Consider the following 19530-nt stretch of genomic DNA (forward strand, 5'->3'; position numbering starts at 1 on the left):
CAACGTCAAGGAAGGCACACGGAAATGGTTCGGCTTTTTTTACTGAGGTTAGTGAAGTGAACGTTGTTAACTTTACGTAAGTTAGAAAAGAAGAAAGGAAGCGAAACACGCAACCGGAGTGGGGACCCATGCACGCCTTCCGACTTGATCTTGAATGCCTTACCTATTCGGCTGTCTGGGCGACTGTGTTCTCCGACACTTACTGGGTTATTTATACTCCACCATAACTGTATCTTACGCTTGAGGTGGTAGCCAGGTGCGTGTGCTAGCGTGTGTGCGCGCACACACACGTACACGCACATAGGCGGGGACGCGCGCACACATACGCTCAGCGTACACGCGAACACACACGCCAAGCCCGCATACACTGGCACGCAGTTGTACACCCCCACACACGCACGGATGCATATGCACACATGCTCACGGACACGTACACGCACACGCACACGCACACGCACTCATATATGTTCAGGCAAACCGTTGATATATGTATACATATGTATATATAAATATATATATATATATATATATTATTTATTTATTTATTTATTTAAAATACCTTACAGGCCCTAACAGGGCATTGAGTAAGGGGGGTTACAAGTAACAGAGTGCAAAATTAACAGGAATTGTATAAGGCACACATAAAGGCAGTTAAAAAATGAGACATGAAACCAGCAGACATGAAACTACTGAATCTGAAAATACACCTCATGCTTGTGGATGTTGTTGAGCCGCCCCTCCCCCCCCCCAAAAAGAACACTTGGTATTGTTGAGGCAAAACATCAATACATAGCTGAAATTTGCAATGTTCCTTCAGTTAGTATACATGGGTGCTTAATTCTTGAAATAAGAAATAAAAAAATATCATGGTGAAAACAATGTTCTGTCCCAAAGATACAAAAAGCGGTCGTGCCGAACCCAGACCTCGTGGTGGCATTCGAAGACCAACAGTAACGAAAGGTTCTAGTATACGGCACACGAGCAGTCGAACTCGGGAAAATTGAATTGACTTGAGTAATCGTTCACCATGTTCATCGTGGGAGAAGCGATACGGGAGGGGACTCAGTATGATTGGTTTGCGGAAAAAAGAGGCATTGCCTTTCTCTTTGAGATTGATTGATTGATTGAATAAACTTTAAAGGGGAAAGAGAAGAGGTACTCATAACAATGTGGGAGAGGGCTATCGTCTTGGGCGATATTTCCAGCGAAGCAAGAAGACAGATGGACATTTTTTTCGTGCATGTGCCGCAGAGATCAACAACAATCCCGTGGAGACTCCGAAGACGGAGCGTCCGACCGTACCGGCCAAGCCGTGGCAAAAGATCGTGCCACTCGACCGAACTGCAAACGGAGGGTGCGAACCACATCGGGGACAAGGTCAAAGTTCCGAGGGCGACAACGCCGAACCGGGCAGCGACGAAGGGGAAGGAAGAGATGACGCGGGCGAGGACGACAAGGACGACCGAGTCTGGATTGCCTGGTCGGCAATGTGAGCACGCATCAATTCGACTCACTGACTCACTCACTCGCCCACCCACCTATCTACCCACATGCTCATTCATTCATTCATTCATTCATTCATTCATTCATTCATTCATTCAGACGAGCTGCCTCTGTGGAGGGAAGCGCAGACGAGGACGCCGGGGACCTGACGCTTTGCGGGGGAGACAACACGTCCACGACCAGCGGCCGCGGTAGCACGTGCTCGGCCACAGCCCGCGACGTGTCTTCGCGTACGGATCCCTTCTCGGACGTCTTCAGCGACCTCTCGGACGCCAGCAGGTATGGCAGTGCTACAGCACCACCCCGCCCCCCCCCCCCCCCGTGGTAGGGGTGGGAACTATGGGTAGGACCCAGGGGTGGGTAGGGGTGCGACTCAGGATAGCATCTGCATTCTGAGTACGCGTGACTGCCGATATATAGTAGTGATGCGGTAATGAAATTGCTTAGCAGGCCCTTGAAACCACTATACAAAAAATTGTCGTTAAGAATACCATTGGATAGTGGCAATGACAGGAACACTGTTTTAAAAGCCAGCGAAAGATGACTACAGTATGCCCCCCACGGAGGGACAATGAAGTGACGATAGCGAGCTCCGCTTGATGTGCTAGCTCTAGAAGAGGAAAGAACATATTTGTTATTTTTCCCCCATCAGAAGTCGTGCATCGAAAAGAGGAGTGCTGCAAGGTAGAATTCCTCGATACGTACCGTGCGAGTATACAGAAACTTACGGCACCGGACCCGTTAGCTCTGTTCTCCAAGGACTCGCTTACAATCCGCTTGTGGGAGTATAAGGAGCGAAGCTACGCTAAGAGGAAACCACGCTAGCTTCACATGCTAACAAGGTATGGAGAGTTCACTGTAAGCTCATTGCCGTAGTGTTGTTTTCTTTTGCTTTCCCATTGCCGGAGTACTTTCACTCAGTTATGAGAGAGCTCTACAAAAAATGGCAGTGAAAGGAACAAGTCCGAGAACCATGGGGCCAGAGAAGGGCTTGTGAAAAAAAAAACTAGAAATAAATTCTATGAAGAATGCAACCTGGGGATGGTGTCGACAGCTCTTTTTTTTTGTGAGACGAAAAGGCTTCAGGCTATTCCCTTCAGCGTTAGTGCTGAAGGGCACAGTATTTAGCGTTTTTTTAATCTTCCTGGCATCTCACAATCGCCATCTCTTATATCAATGTGCAGCAACACATTTCATGCACTGTCCTCTCTTGATGTGACAAAGGAAAGATTGTTTTTTTTTTTACCCACTGCTTTGACTCGGGGCCTTAGCCGTCGAGATGTTGAGCCTGATCTCAGGGGTTCCATTTCCCATGTCCATTTTCCGAAAGGAGGCTGACAACAAAAGCGCCCCTGTGCCAACACTTGGGCACACACCAGGGATCCCGGCTGGTGTGAATTACTTTGGTAGAGTCCAAATGCGAAGCTCAGCCGCAGCTTCGACGTAGCTTCGGCGCGCGAAGCTCATCCGTAATCTTTTTTCACAGTTTGATTCCAGGCTGAAACTGCTCTTCAGCTGCTGTACATAGAGACGCGCACTCATTCTTCCGGATGCAGTGACATGGACGAGGACGAAGAGGAGATGACGGAGGAGGCAGGTCTTCAGCGGTTCATGCGCGCCGTGGAGTGGCGGCGGCGCGAGAGGTCGCGCGCCATCTCTTCCTGGAGCCTGACCGCGCGGCACGTGGGACCCGAGCACAGACTGCTTGGATGCGTCACCTTCGCCAAGAACTACAGGCAGGTGCACGCTTTTATTGCTTATACGGCTGACGGTCCATGTAGCTAAATTTACGCGTCACTCCGCGAAGCCGCGTCTATCTGCCATATTGAGAGCTCCACATGCTCTCTCCGCTTAATTAACAACAGAGTGGATAGAGCGTGTGGAGAGTGCTGCCTTCGCAACAGTGCCGACGCTGCCTGGGTGACGCCAGTTCGGAGTGAGGTGCGCCATTTGCCACTGCGCCACATCGATGGGTCCCGTGACCGGTGTCGTGGTCCGTATGACATGCGGATGTAATCGGCATTATATCCCCTGTGGACAATGCGTTAACAGAGTCGCTTACAAAAAACGAACTAAAAGCAAGGGCAGAGAATGAATACGAATAACAAACTCCGGGGGTAAGCAATGGATTTGGTCATCTTTGGTCAATGAAGTGGTTATAGTTTTATGGAAAAGTCCTTCGGTCTGCTGTTCACACGAACGTTATTATTATTATTATATTATTATAATATTGTTATTATCTTGGCGCCATCTTGGGCGCCATTTTGGTGCCCAAGATGGCGCCCAGTACAGATGTCTGTGTGCTGTGCTACGCTGTTTTTTACGGCAGACAGGAGTTTTTTCGTTGCACGTCGTGCAAAAAACGTGCGCACTCCAAATGTATTCAGCTGCCCGACATGGAGCTGCAAGCTTTGAAGACAGGTGAGCGGCCCTTTCTGTGTAATTTCTGCGCGTCCTCGGCGACTGAGGCTGCGGATAGTACTAGCGACGAGTCCGTGCAAGGGAGCCAGCGCATTTCCCCGTGTTAGCAACAACTGGACGGCGCTCCCCCAACCGGGCGACCTTGGCGGAGACGCAGCCGAACTCCGCGCAATGCTACTCTACGCCCTCGAGGGACTTTCTTTTTTGACTGACGAGATTGCAAAGTTCAGAGAGGCCAACGACCGCCTGGGCAGGGAGAACGCACGTGCTTTCGCCCAGCGGGTGTAGCCCGAAACAACCCATTCCCGTTTGAACCCGTCCCACTTGAACCCATTCCCGAAACGCCCTTCCCGTTTGACCGTTTTCCATTTAAACCTGTTCCCAAAACAACCTTCCCGTTTCAACCCGCTCCCAAAACACCCGCCTCAAATAGTTCAGATAACTTTCTGAGCTTGCAGTGCACTTCAGATAACTTTCTGAGCTTGCAGTGCACTTTTAGCCTCCAAAATTGCGCTGGGTAAGGTAATGTAGGTTATTAAGTACTACAACATATTTTACTCATTTCTTGCCTAATTATTTAGCGCGGGGGCAAATTATTTCACCTTGCCTCTAACTCTACTCGGTGGATGGCGCCACCGACACAGTTTCTTTTTATAACTCTACAGGCGATGGCTACAGTATTCTCCAAACAACTACAGTTATTGTGAACTACAGCAACAAAATTATGCGTGATTTGCTTTGAAACTAATTCATCAGATATCGCTACTTGCGCCGCGGCCGCCGGAATACGCAAACCGCGAACGCTGTACTAACCGGTAACACGGTAAATGGTGGCGCAAACACGGTAACGATATTAAAACTCTATTATGGACGGATAACTACCTAAATGTTTGCTTTTGCTTTTCCATGTACTGCGTGCCCGCCTATGTATTGTGCGAACCATTTTCTCCAAGCAAAAATTTCAGCTTTAGACTCCAATGGCCATTCTTTTACAGATCATCATCACCAGCCTATCTACGCCCCCTGCAGGGCAAAGGCCTCTCCCATTCTTCTCCAATTACCCCGGTCCTGTGCTATTTGCGACCAATTTATCCCCGCAAACTTCTTTATCTCATCTTCCCATCTAACTTTCTGCCGCCCCCTGCAACGCTTGCCTCCTCTAGGGATCCACTCTGTTACCCTTAATGACCACAGGTTATCTTGCCTTCGCATTACATGCCCTGCACACATCCATTTCTTCTTAGTTTCTACTAATATGTCATTACACGCTTTTGTTCCCTGACCCACTCCACTCTCTTCTTGTCCCTTAATGTTACACCTATAATCTTCCGTTCCATTGCGCGCTGAGTCGTCCTCAATTTAAGTTGAACCCTCTTAGTGAGCCTGCAAGTTTCTTCCCCGTAGATATGTGCGTATAAAGTGACCCTTGGCCACACATTAAAATTGACCGTACCACTGGCTTGGTCCATAATAGTTCCCGCGTTCATAAAATACGTTCTTCTGTAGTTTGCGAGATTTGGTAATCATATTTCGCGAGATCTTTTCCTGCGTAGAAATAAAACAGTAGCCCTGTACTATATATACACACCTAATAAATTAGTAGTTGCATTTGTTAAAACACCCAACTTCATTTTCGGCAAGAGGTCCGGACGCTACAAACTGGCACTGCGACCATGGAAAGGTTCTATTTTGTTAATTCTCGTCCTTTCTTTTTTTGTATGTGTTGCATATAAGTGCATGTGCCTTCGTATATGCAACCGTAGGGACTGAAACCACCACCGCTGCCGCGGAGTACGCATGCGAGCAATACGTTCCAGAACGCTCGACCAACGCAGAAGCAGACGGAAGGGTGTGGTTTCAGCTGTACGCAATTCACCAACGCTGTACGGGGTCGGACGTAACGCAGCAACCTACGTGTTGTTTTTTCATTGGCGCCGCGTATCGTAAAACGGACCATTGCGAAAAGGTTGCAGGTTAATAGGGCGTCTGCATACTTTCGCTCCGTCAGTCGTAACGTTTTTTTTATGAGGTTAAAATAGTCGGACGTAAGTATAATTTCGAATACTGCACACGCGGTCCGAGTCACCCTAGTCGAAACTAGGTTCTTTATTCCGGGAAGGGGCTAAATGGGAAGTACGAAACGGGAAGGGCGTTTTGTACCGGGTTGAAGCGGCACGGAACAAACGAGAATGTTCAAATGGGAACGGGTTTAAATGGGAACAGGCGAAATGGGAAAGGGCGAAAGGGGAAGGTCGTTCTGCGCCGGGTTGAAACGGGAGGGAACAAGCGGGAAGGTTGGAATGGGAATGGGTTCAAACGGGAACCTCCCCGCCCAGCAGGCAGGCATAATTGCTTCACTGCGGGCGGAAGTTCGCAGCCTTTGAGGGGAGCGGCTACCACGGGCCGGTCTCTTCCCCCCGAACGGCCTCCCCCCAGCCTCCCCTCCGCCGGCCGCCTGCCGCCTGCCTCCCCTCCGACACCTGAGCTTGATGGGGCGCCGCCAACACCTACCCCGCAACGTGGGCTCGATGCATCGTTTGCCGCTGCTGTGGCGAAAACAGACGGAAAACCTTCAACGCCGGAGCAGCTGACCCCAGAACCGGCAACCTCTGCTGTGTCCCCCGAGGAACATTGCGACAACTCGGCCCTGACAAACAAAGGGAGCGGGCGTGCGGCGTGTGTGCGTGCGCCCGATTCGTGTCGCATCTGCGTGTTCCGGCGTTCGAAACGTCCAAGGCACATCTTTGTGTCAAAACTGTCCTCTTTCACCACCTCAGCGCAACTGACGGAGCACCTGTCGACAGTGCACGTCGTACCCCTGGCTTGCCAGCGGCTGAAAACTAAGTATACCACGTACTCCTCTTTCTGTGTGACTGTCGACGAGGTCTCCTTCCATCGTCTGGGTGATCCTTTCTTGTGGCCAAAGGACTGTCTTTACAAACCCTTCCGTGGCAAGCTGCATGCCGACATGTTGTGTCCCACCGATGCTCAAAATTACGGCTAAAAGATGCGAAAGGGTGGACATCTATTATCAGAATGCGCGCGGCCTTCGCACCAAAGCGACTGAATTCTTTTCAAATGCAATTTCTTCAAATTTTCCGATTGTTGTTATTTCTGAAACCTGGCTTTCTGATGACATTAGCTCTTACGATTATTTTCCAAAAAATTACCAAGTTTTCCGTAAAGATAGGGACTTTTCTGGGTTGAAACAAAAGGGAGGAGGGGGTTAGTGGCGGTCGATAGCGCTTTTCAATCTATTTGGCGTCATGAGCTTGAGGGCGACAACGAGTCTGTCTGGCTGGACATTCGTCTCACTGGCGGTGAGAAGCTTTTACTAGGGGCGTTTTGCATTCCACCTGATGTTCATATATCGTCGTTTAAAAAGCTCCTTACATCTGTAGAAGAAGTTTGCTCATCACACCCTAATCACCAGCATGTCATTCTGGGCGACTTCAATACACCGGGTGTACATTGGGAATATCTTACCCATCAACACTATAATTATTACGTACAGCAAAAATCCAGCATGATTTTAGACTTCGTAGACTTCACATCCTTGGTGCAAGTTAATAATATCAAAAACAACTCTCAAAATATCTTAGATCTCTGTTTTTCAGACATTCAAAACACGCGAGTATCGTTGCCTGACATCTCTTTTGTCAAACCCGACAAGCATCATCCTCCTTTTCTAGTTTCTGCTCCAGTCTCGATTAAGCGTTGCTGTGCTACGCTGAAGAATAATGCATTCGCTCCCTACTGTTATACCCGTGGTGATTACATTGGCTTGTATACCTTTTTTATTCCTTCGTGCGATTGGTTTGAAATTCAAGAACTCCCTGATTGCGATGTGCAGGTGGAGCGGTTCACTGACATGGTCAAAACCGGCATGAATCAGTTTATACCCAAGTGCAAACCACGCCGTTCAAAACACCCCTTTTGGTTCTCTAAGGAACTTCGTACCACCCTTAAGTTAAAAGACCACTGCCATAGGAAATATAAGAAAACAGGGCTTGATGAATGGAAAGAAGACTTCCGATCTCACCGTAAAATGTGTAAAAGTCTTTATGAGCGGGACCAGCGCTCTTATCTCGATTCTGTGGAGAGCAGCGTTAATTCCCAGCCTGCAACATTCTGGAAATATATTCGATCACGTAACAATAACTCACATGAGCAAATCCGTCTTGTTGATTCCTCTGGGGAAAACGTTCGTGATGTTGCCAACCACTTTGCGCAGCAATTTAGTACTACATATGGCCAGCGCGATGACAGTGAAATAAACGTCATGTTGAATAATGTACAGGGTTCTAGCTTATTACAATTGGACGAGCAGTTGGTGCTTCAGAGTCTAAGGCGCATGAAACCGTCGCTGTCGTGTGGCCTTGACGGAATACCTCCCGCTATTTTAAAAACATACAACAGCATTTTTGTTTCTATTTTAACTGCAATATTAAATCACTGTCTAAACACAAACACATTTCCTCGTAAGTGGAAAATTTCTCGAGTGCGCCCCATTTCCAAATCAGGCACCAAATCTGATGCAAAAAACTATAGAGCAGTTTCTCTACTTTGTGCTGCCTCCAAGCTTTTTGAGGCAGCGCTGCACAAGGTATTGTCAAGTTCTGTACAGCAGTTTATGACAAGTAAACAGCATGGTTTTATGTCAGGGAGGTCGACAACAACTAACATCGTCTGCTTCATGGAGCAGGCCTCCGCTGCACTTTCTGAGCGAGGCCAGTTTGACGTTTTCTACTGTGACCTGAGCAAAGCATTTGATGTTGTCTGCCACGCGTTGTTACTTGATAAGCTTTTGCAGTCGGGCATTGATACGCCACTCGTTACTTTGCTGGGAAGCTATCTAAGCAATCGGTTCAGATTCGTTAGCGTTAATGGGCAGACGTCCTCTATGTATAGATCAATAAGCGGCGTGCCCCAAGGCTCCGTATTGGGCCCTCTCTTGTTCTCCATTTTTGTGAATGATGTGTGAGTCGCGATTAAAAAGACTTCTTTTCTTCTTTATGCTGACGACATCAAAATATCCAGACGTATAAAGTCCATCGAAGACTGTGATGCCCTGCAGCAAGATATATTCTCCTTTGATAACTGGTGCTCAGATAACAGACTAAATCTTAATCCGGCGAAAACAAAGGTCACGTCTTATACCCGAAAAACTAACCCCATTTTCTTTCGCTACAGTATTGATAACGGTTTTCTGTCTAGACTCGACGGGATCAAAGACCTCGGACTGCTCTTCGACAGCGCCTTAACTTTCTCGCCTCATGTCACTCAACTGACTCGGCGGGCGCTCCGCTCGCTTGGTGCTGTATGCAGGTTTTCAAGAGACTTCCAGTCTCCTCATTCGTTCCTAAAATTTTTTATGGCACTTTGTATTCCCCAACTTGAATATGCCTCTGTCATTTTGAATGGAACCTGCATATCTAATTGTCAACTTGTAGAGCGTGTACAGACCAAATTTTTATCAATATTTATGCATCGTTTTCCCTCTGAGCCTCTCCCGATAACTGTCTCTTTAAGTTACCGGCGAACCCGCTCAGATCTTGTTTTCTTGTACAAACTGCTTCATGGTACAATTTCATGCCCGGAACTGATTGCAGCAATCGGTTTTCGTGTTCCGAAAAAAGCAACAAGGCTTAACCACCCTTTCCACACACCTGCACAACTTAGCAGATGTTCTCCTCTTGATAGACTGCAACGCCTATATAACCTTCACTCCGGGGAACTTGATATTTTTTGCCGTCCCCTTGGGGGGTTTTTGGCCGGGCTGTTAGCCGTGGCGCGCTAACTTCATTTCGACAGTACTCGTGTTCTTCAGTTATTTTCCTCATGAGTGTGTTGTTTTCACAGAGTTTGTTCTCATTTGTTCGTATATGTTGTTGTTGCTGTGGGCGTAATCGTTGTATGTACTATGATACACTTCTGTAGTCAACTCTTCATACATATGTTTAAGCGGCCCGGGCAGGGCACAGTAACAAATGTTTTTATAACTCATCACTTTATGTGAATAGTTACAAATATTTCCTGTACTTTGTTTCATTCCTTTTTGTGTAATTGATGCTTCATCCGATTGCTATGGTCATTGTACGATGTGTTTTTGCAATGTACCATAATTTACTGTCTCTGTTAGTCGTATAATGTTGTTTGGATACCATTTTTAATTTTATTCTGTGTGGCATTCCAGTTTATTGTTTTTCACTCACCCACCTTTTTTTGGCTGTTTATGTGTCAGCCGCTGATGTATTTCAATGCGGCTTTTTTCTTTTTTTTAACCTCTCAGTGCGCCAGCACGAAGGCTTCGGTTGTTCCTGGGCACTTTAATAAAGATTGATTGATTATTATTATTATTATTATTATTATTATTATTATTATTATTATTATTATTATTATTATTATTATTATATTGCGATATTTAATCACTGTCTAAAAACAAACATGTTTCCTAGTAAGGGGAAAATTTTCCGAGAGAGCCCCATTTTCAAGTCAGGCACCAAATCTGATGCAAAAAACTATAGAGCAGTTTCTGTCCTTTGTGCTGCCTCCAAGCTTTTTGAGACAGCACTGCACAAGATATTGTCAAGTTCTGTACAGCAGTTTCTTACAAGTAAACAGCATGGTTTTATGTCAGGAAGGTCGACAACAGCTAATCTCGCAGGGAGCAGGCCTCCGCTGCACTTTCCGAGAGAGGCCAGTTGGACGTTGTCTACTGTGACCTGAGCAAAGCATTTCATGTTGTATGCCACGCGTTGTTACTTGATAAGCTTTTGCACTCGGGAATTGATACACCACTCGTGGCATTGCTGGGTAGCTAACTAAGCAATCGGTTCAGTTTCGTTAGCGTTAATGGGCAGACGTCCTCTATGTATAGATCAACAAGCGGTGTGCCCCAAGGCTCCGTGTTGGTCCCTCTCTTGTTCTCCATTTTTATAAATTATGTGTAAGTCGCAATTAAAAAGTATTCCTTTTTTCTCTACGCTGACGACATCAAAATATTCAGACATATAAAGTCCATCGACGGCTGCGATGCCCTGTAGCAAAGCAAGATATATTCTACTTTGCTTACTTAATCCTGCGAAAACAAAGTCATGTCTTATACCCGAAAAACGAACCCTGTTCTGTTTCGCTACAGTATTGATGACGGCTTTCTCTCTAGAGTCTACGACATCAAAGACCTCGGACTACTCTTCGAGAGCGCCTTAACTTTCTCGCTTCATGTCACTCAACTGACTTGGCGGGCACTCCGCTCGCTTGGTGCTATATGCAGGTTTTTACGAGTCTTCCAGTCTCCTCATTCGTTCCTAAAACTTTTTATGGCACTTTATATTCCTCAGCTTGAATATGCCTCTGTCATTTGGAATGGAACCTGCATATCTATTTGTAAACGTGTAGAGCGTGTTATTATTAGCTTGGCAGCCCCTTATTTTTTTGCTCTCGGGGGATATTCCTCTCAACTCGGTTTATATCTTCCTTACAGATGTGTGTTACGGGCTCCTTCTTCTATTCCGCGTCTTTGCCTTCTCCAAGTTTGTCGTCTGCTTCGGCAACAGTCACCGGAACGTGGCGGTCTATGACAAGTGAATGCTTGCGTTCATCACGCTTTGCGTCAGTGGTGTCGCATATCGCGGTGAAGTGAACGGGGCCTTCCGAGATCTTGGAGGACTTGCGGTACTCTGATGGGCTTCCAGGCTTCGCGCTACCGTAGGTCTATTTTACGGGCTTCGTGATGTCGAGAGCGTAAACACGTGTGGCTGCTGCACCGGTAAACTATTGGCTGCCGACAGAGAGAGCACGGATCCTCTCATTGACCATGACCGCGAATTCTGTAGAGGCGCCCAGAGGCCGTTAGCCCGAACGCGATAAGCCGGGGAATAAGTTCTCAACTACGACTCGTGCGCTCGTAAACCCGAAACTGAAACAAGCGCGCGGATAAGGTGGCCGACTTATTCGCGTAGGGAGGCCTTGGCCAGCCTACGCAGCGAAGTAGAGGACTCATGCGCTCCCTAGGAAATACGTCGTTTGCCTGGCACCGAAACAAGCGCGTGGATAAGTTGGCCGTCTTATTCGCCGCCTTGTTCGCATAGGAAGGTCCTGGCCAGCCTACGCCACGGGAACCGAGGCACTCGCTATCACATTTGCAGAATAATATGGTTAGGAATGAGAGGCTTGTTGAGGAAATACAGAAATGGAAGCCGGCAGGCTACAACGCCAAGGGAGGCATAGGCGAATGGTTAGGCTGTTTGCTTTACTATGGTTAGTGAATTAACATTATATTTTTAAATTTATGTAGGAAAGAAACGGAGCAAAGACAGGCGTCGAGAGTGGGAACCAAACCCACGCCTTCCGATTAGATCTTGGGTGCCTTAGCAGTTTGTCTATCTGGGCGACTCCGTCACTCTCGGGGGTGTTTATATTCTGGGATATTTATGCCGTTAACGGGAAGCGCGCAACAGGAGTTCCTAAACGCCTCACCCAAGGAATTGAGTGTCGCAGTTGCTGGTTTGCCCTGCTCGCTGAGATCAGAGAGAGGACTCGTACGAGGCACTTGATTCTCAGCCAGATTCTTCAAGAGGGCCAGAAAGTTGGTATCGTGAAGAGCGAGGGGATGGACAAATGAAATTCCAATGGTACTGATGGTAGTGAGTTCTAATGCAACCGGAAATCGTTTGCGCTTCGATCTCTCCCAGGCCAGCAGATTGGCCAAGGCCAGTATAGGCATCAAACCTACAATGTTGCGCGTTTCAAAGAGTGCGGGTGGATGTCAAAGAATCCGTGTTACTGTTTAAAAGTACATTGGATGCAAATTCAGAGCTGGAGTCATTCTAGACTAACAGGGTTTTCTCGTGCCGCGTAATGCTATTAAGGTGGTTCGCCGTTGGCTGTCAAGTGGCTTTCCCAAGATTCTGCTTGTGGAGGGAAATGTTTTAGGAAACAGAATGCATGCGAAGGTTTGGCGGTGCAATTTATAATAACACGTCGTAAGAATGGTGCTCTATTTATGTTTACAGATCTATACACAGACTTTATCCTCCTCCGCTTAAGTGGGACGCTTTCCCTGGTTGCATTTGACCTTTGTATATTGTCCTCCAGCACGTAAATCTTGCACGCCATGTCTTCGCACTTCTTTGAAACATATGGGCGCGGAAACGGTCAAGATCGCTGTTCCCCTACGCCTTGAAAAAGCGTTGCCAGATGTACAACTTTTAAACAAATTGAAAATAATATATCCCCGCGTGGAACTCTTGAAGAATTCGTCCCCATCAATAGATATGAGCATCCAAATTAATTGCTAGGGAAGATTTTAGCGAAAATAGGAAAAATTGAGGAATACCTTATTCTGCGAAGGAAAGTTTGACATCCACCTGAATGTAGCCAAACGGCTACAAAGGAAAGCTATACACTGCCTCAGGAACTTCGCAGTTGAAGAAGAATTCGTCCTGGTACAGGATTCGAGCCCGGCACCACCGCTTAACCGGAGCAGTCGCTCTATCAACTGAGCTAACCAGGAAGCTAGTCGGTTGCAGCGCGAGAGCGAATTGATCAACAACTCGAAGTAAAAGACAGGTGTTAATCGACCAGATTTAGGGGAAATCACCAAGGTGGAGTAAGTTTCTGCGAAGGAAAGTTTGACATCCACCTGAATGCTGCCAAACGACTACAAAGGAAAGCTATACAGCTTCCTCAGAAACTTTCCAGTTGGAGAAAAATTCGTCCTGGTCCGGGATTCGAACCCGGGACTACCGCTTAACCAAGAGCTTAGATGCATATTACCAGCGAAAAAACAGGCAGGGACGAAGAAAGAAGCAGACGGGACACTCGCTAGACTTCAACTGAAAAGTTTACACAAGAAACACGTAATATATGAAAATGCCAACAGACAAGGATGATAGACCTTGCAAGTGATAAAAACAAACAAAAGAGATAAAACCGTCCACAATCTTAAATGCGTATGACCCACACAACCAAATTACATCCCGCGCATGCGGCCTTGCAAAAAATTCAGCTCTTTTGCCGTCAGAGCGATGGAAGGCTTACTGATACAGTTAACTGCCTCCTTTTGAATGTAGAAAGCCTCAGAAATTTCGCGCTTTGCTTGGTCGCGCCCGCTATCTAAGACACGTGTAGCGCCAAATGCTGGAACACAACCAGGACACCGTTTACAATGATCGGCCAAGTGGCCCCCCCCAGCAAGCGATGAAACTGCAGCCCGATGCTCCCTCAGACGGTCATTTATACATCGCCCCGTCTGCCCTACATATCATTTGCCGCAGGGCAAGGGAATGCTGTAAACAACGCCAGTTCTGCAGGGAACAAACCTGGTGGCATGCTTTATTGTGCAGCCTTGCCTCTTATCTTCATTGACAGCTGGCCACATCCGCAACAGCTTCCCAGGGGCAGTAGCCAGTACATTTACACCGCATTTTTTGCCCACTTTTTTCAAGCGGTGTGTGAGCTGATGAACATATGGTACTGCTACCCTCCGCAACCTAGGCTGGCTGTCGGCGTCTCCTTTTGGAGAACTAGTACCCGCCTTAACCTTTTTGATGAGGCTTTCAGCCACAGAGGCAACCAGTTCACGGGGGAACCCAGAACATGTCAGGCGGGCCACCTGCGCGTCCATACTTTCAGCAACCCTGTGGCGGCATGACTTGTCCAGGGAGCCGTGCAGACAGTTCATCGCTATACCGCCTGACATGTTCTGGGTTCCCCCGTGAACTGGTTGCCTCTGTGGCTGAAAGCCTCATCAAAAAGGTTAAGGCGGGTACTAGTTCTCCAAAAGGAGACGCCGACAGCCAGCCTAGATTGCGGAGGGTAGCAGTACCATATGTTCATCAGCTCATACACCGCTTGAAAAAAGTGGGCAAAAAATGCGGTGTAAATGTACTGGCTACTGCCCCTGGGAAGCTGTTGCGGATGTGCCCAGCTGTCAATGAAGATAAGAGGCAAGGCTGCACAATAAAGCATGCCACCAGGTTTGTTCCCTGCAGAACTGGCGTTGTTTACAGCATTCCCTTGCCCTGCGGCAAATGCTATGTAGGGCAGACGGGGCGATGTATAAATGACCGTCTGAGGGAGCATCGGGCTGCAGTTTCATCGCTTGCTGGGGGGGCCACTTGGCCGATCATTGTAAACGGTGTCCTGGTTGTGTTCCAGCATTTGGCGCTACACGTGTCTTAGATAGCGGGCGCGACCAAGCAAAGCGCGAAATTTCTGAGGCTTTCTACATTCAAAAGGAGGCAGTTAACTGTATCAGTAAGCCTTCCATCGCTCTGACGGCAAAAGAGCTGAATTTTTTGCAAGGCCGCATGCGCGGGATGTAATTTGGTTGTGTGGGTCATACGCATTTAAGATTGTGGACGGTTTTATCTCTTTTGTTTGTTTTTATCACTTGCAAGGTATATCATCCTTGTCTGTTGGCATTTTCATATATTACGTGTTTCTTGTGTAAACTTTTCAGTTGAAGTCTAGCGAGTGTCCCGTCTGCTTCTTTCTTCGTCCCTGTCTGTTTTTTCGCTGGTAATATGCATCTAAGTCAACACCAACTAGCCCAACTTTCAGCCTTAACTTAACCAAGAGCAGTCACTCTACTGGTTAGCTCAGTTGGTAGAGCGACTGCTCCGGTTAAGCGGCGGTCCCGGGTTCGAATCCTGGACCAGGACGAATTTTTCTTCAACTGCGAAGTTTCTGAGTAAGCTGTATAGCTTTCATTTGTAGCCGTTTGGTTGCGTTCAGGTGGATGTCAAACTTTCCTTCGCAGAAACTTACTCCACCTTGGGCATTTCCCTCAATTCTGGTCGATGAATACCTTATTCTTTGAACCTACAATGAATACGATGCTCTGGCAAAAAATTGAGAACTTTGATGCCGCATCAAAGGCTGTGCAAGGCAGGGAAAAGCACTGGTGAGAGGGTTGGGAGGTCGAAATGGGGTATGTACGATTCCGCTAACTCATTCGAATCATTAGAAAACCCCGAGTGCCAGCAGGAGGCTCTTGGTGCCGCTTCCGTTTCAATCCCCGCCCTTCCTCTCCGACAGGATACCCGGAACCAGAGCTTGCTTCCTATCTCTGCTGGCCGTGCGCAAACGCTTCCGCCAACACGGCATCGGCAGCTTCCTGCTCAAGGTGAGAGCGCGTAGCGATTCGATGGGATGTACACTGAAAGAATAACGAGAAAATAACTCTGTTGATGTAGTAATATACCTACAGTATCGTGTTTTGAATGATTCACATGTTGGAGACGGCCCTCCGATAAGGTTTAGAATGGCAGAAACAAAGATGGATGTCGGCTGTTTTATGAATCCGCGCGATTTTAGAGCGAAGCTCTATTGCTCTTGCTGATGCCGTTGTACGCCAATACACCCTGCAGGAAAGCCAACTTTCTCTGAGCAGCAGGATGAAAGATCGGGGGGGAAGGGAAATAAAAACATCAACTACCCCTCTGTCTCCCATCAACAATGGGAAAATGCAAAGCTTTTATCGTTGAGTTTATAGTTTGATCGTTGAGTTTTGCCACGACGATGGTTGAACGCGTAGCTTTCTGGGGATGGATTCTTTGATTGGCCAATCCCAACCAAGTGGTACCTCCGGAGTAGCCCATACTCGCCGCGTGGGATTGGCTACCGTAATGCGTAGATAACGTGTGGTTCGTTCAGAGGAGGAGCAGGCTGCCCTTAAGCAACGTCAGCCCGAGAGGGCACGAGAGAGAGCCCGTGCTCGTCGGGAGGATCCGCAGTTTCGTCTCACCCGAAAAGGTAGAGGCCAATACTCGTTGCGTTTAAAGACCCCCCTTCGACGCACCACCCAAAACCATTTATGCATAGATCTCCCGTTTGCAAACACACTGTGTCGAGTCACGATGCCAGAACCACCGGGATGACAAGGCAATACTGGGTAAATGTAAAGTCGTTCGTTCCTAAGCGATCCAAATAAAGTCAAGACTGCCAGACTTAAGGCGCGTGTCTTTATTCTCTTAATTTTACTTCAAACAAGTCAGCGGCCCCTCTTTCTAAGGGCGACGATCGGAAAACGCGAAGCTTCATGGCATCGACCCGCGCCAAGTCCGCCGAATCAGCGCTAAATCTGAGCCAGGCAGACTCAACGAGCAAGCGACAAGCATCAATGATCAAACGACAAACTCAACGACTAAAGCATCGTGCTTTCCCTTCGTTGTCGTTATGCACAGAGGTAGTTAATTATTTTTTAAGTTACAAAGAATAAATACAGCTTAACACTAACAGGTTAACACTACAGGTTAACACTAACAGTTATGCCGTCTCGTGCAAGTGTAGTTAGGAACAACACCAAAGAACGAGGACCACAAGCACCAAGTGCTGTTATGGAAGTCGCTGCTTTCCCCATGTTATTAGACTCCTCGTTCAATCAACGGATTTAGTGTGCTCTGTACGAAGCATGTGATTACTAGTAGGGAAGACAATGCTGGGTTGGAGTACTCTAAGAGGAGCGGCTTTTGCGTGTCTTTAGCGACGGAACATAAAGCTACACCTATCCATCCATCTTGAGAGCTTCGTGCTTCGACATCGCTTTTGTATTGTTGTAGCTAAGAGAACGCTGAGAAGTGGCACTGCAAAAAAAGAAAGAAAAAAAAAACGGATGGCTGTTTCGCTGAATGTGCCCGCTATCTAAATTACAAGACCCTCCCAGTCCAGTGCTTCGTGGCAGAAATCGGTATCACGTTTTCTATGAAACTGCTTCGAAATACAGCTCCGGGTGCAATAAAGCTTAGACAAGGCCAACGTGCGCAACGCAATGATCCACGATGATTAGCGCGTGGCGCCTTCATTGCCTTTAGACACATCCGTGCGTGGCTTCTTTTTAAAATAACGATGATGATGTTGATGATGATTGGAAGGTTGATCGCCGTTGTTCTTTTCCCTTTCACCTCGTGGTGCCGACAGCAAGTGAAGAAGCCCTCTGTGGTGGGGCCGTACGATGCGCTGCTGGTCCGCACCCCGACCTCGAGCCGGCGGTTCTTCCTCAAACACGGCTTCACGGATGATGTCATCCTCAGCAGCAGGTTCAGGTGAGTGCGAGGAGAACTACGACGTCTTGTACGCTCGTATCGTCCTTAATGAACTCTCTGGAACACACGTAAATAACATTCTTCGCAAGTGTCTTAGCTAATTTACTTCCATCCGAAGCTCCCATTTGGATAAGTTACGTTATTGGGCTAGTTGGTCGATCATAGTTGAGAAGGTGTACAGCGCAAAAGAAGGCGAAGGACGGAAAGGATGCACAAGGATAATGCGCTAACTTGCACCTGATTTATTGAAGGAATTGCCTATTTATAACAACGGCGTACATAAAAACAGGCAAACTAAGCGACATGAACCAAAAACAAGGAGAAATAAATTTGATATCCCAAAACACATTGTTATCCCCCCTTCTCGAGCCACGTGCTTCCATATAACCCATCTCTATTGTCGATAAAGCAATTGATGCTTGAATAATGCATCCGTCTCCGGCTTTCAAAATTTCAAGCGCTCCCACTACTTCTCTGGTTGCCTGGTTCTTGCCCTTAGCAATATCTTGCAGTGCGGAAACTAAGGCACGCACCCACAATCGTGACACTGCTGCCCATTGCGGCCCTGGGTCTACCGCACGTTTCGATTCGAAACCAGTCCCTCGCGTAGAATCGACTTCCTTGACCCCAACCTGAGGGGCCACACGTCGACGTACTGTCCAGTCTGATCACAGTTAGGTCGACAGGTGTTTTTTTTTTTTATATTAGGCGCATAGATATACGTGAATACTACCTCTACAACAAGGTTGTGGAGGGACACAGAAGGAGGTGTTAAGTATTTGATGTCGGCGGCCTAACGAGTTAAAATTGAACAAATAACTGTTTAGCTGCTGTAGTGAGCAAGTAAGTTTGCTTTGGAAAGTTTGACGCGATCGCGTTTCTGCGCAGTTTCATTTAGCAGAATGATTCTAGCACATCCGCACCCCCAGGTATCGAACTGCGAGATTTAATAAACGTTCGCAAGATTCCGCATGCAATACAATGAGGACAGGCGCAGATATTCTTCCTTTTGTAACGCGCCAGCTGAGTACGGTGCTTAGTGTGACAACGGGGTGGAGGCACAAGCAAAAGTGGTAACCGGTACCCTTCCAGTCTTGGCTTGCGTAATCACAAACTGCAGTACTTAGAACCGATGTTGTTCCTTGATTTCGCCAGCTGAGAGTGAGAGAGGGAGTTGTCAATTTTGTCTCTACCCAGCTCTCAAACTAAACATCGTTTACACGCGGGCACCTTACAAAAGGAAGGAAATTTGCCCCGGTCCTCATTTTCTTGCATGCGTAATCTTTCGAACGTAAATTAAATCTCGCAGTTTGATACCTGGGGGTACGGATGCGTTAGAATTCTGTCAGATGAAACTGTGTAGGCTAGTTGGGCAAGTTGGCACGGGTCCATGGTGTGTCACAGCGCAAAAGACAAGATACAAAAGAAGCGCTCGTCATGTGTTCCTTTCTTTTGTATCTGGTCTTTTGCACTGTGCTACACCATGTACCTTCTTAATGATCTTCTTAATAAAATTCTTAAACACAGCCCTCTTAATTAGGTAGCCTGGAGGCAA

At 47.4% G+C, this 19530-nt stretch overlaps 1 protein-coding gene across 1 annotated transcript in view; it reads left to right on the forward strand.

The window, feature by feature from the left end:
- LOC144161612 (uncharacterized) overlaps positions 1–19530 on the forward strand; it is a 138540-nt gene that overhangs the window by 91405 nt on the left and 27605 nt on the right. Inside the window, exons 4-8 of the mRNA XM_077692249.1 lie at positions 1252–1489; positions 1603–1782; positions 3060–3239; positions 15970–16057; positions 17851–17975. Coding sequence (XP_077548375.1) covers positions 1252–1489; positions 1603–1782; positions 3060–3239; positions 15970–16057; positions 17851–17975 — 811 coding nt within the window. The remainder of the gene's footprint in view (positions 1–1251; positions 1490–1602; positions 1783–3059; positions 3240–15969; positions 16058–17850; positions 17976–19530) is intronic.

This window comes from Haemaphysalis longicornis, unplaced genomic scaffold, assembly GCF_048455015.1.
Source record: "Haemaphysalis longicornis isolate Haplotype H1 unplaced genomic scaffold, Haemaphysalis longicornis Haplotype H1 scaffold_12, whole genome shotgun sequence".
In the NCBI taxonomy this organism is placed as follows: Eukaryota; Metazoa; Arthropoda; class Arachnida; order Ixodida; family Ixodidae; genus Haemaphysalis; species Haemaphysalis longicornis.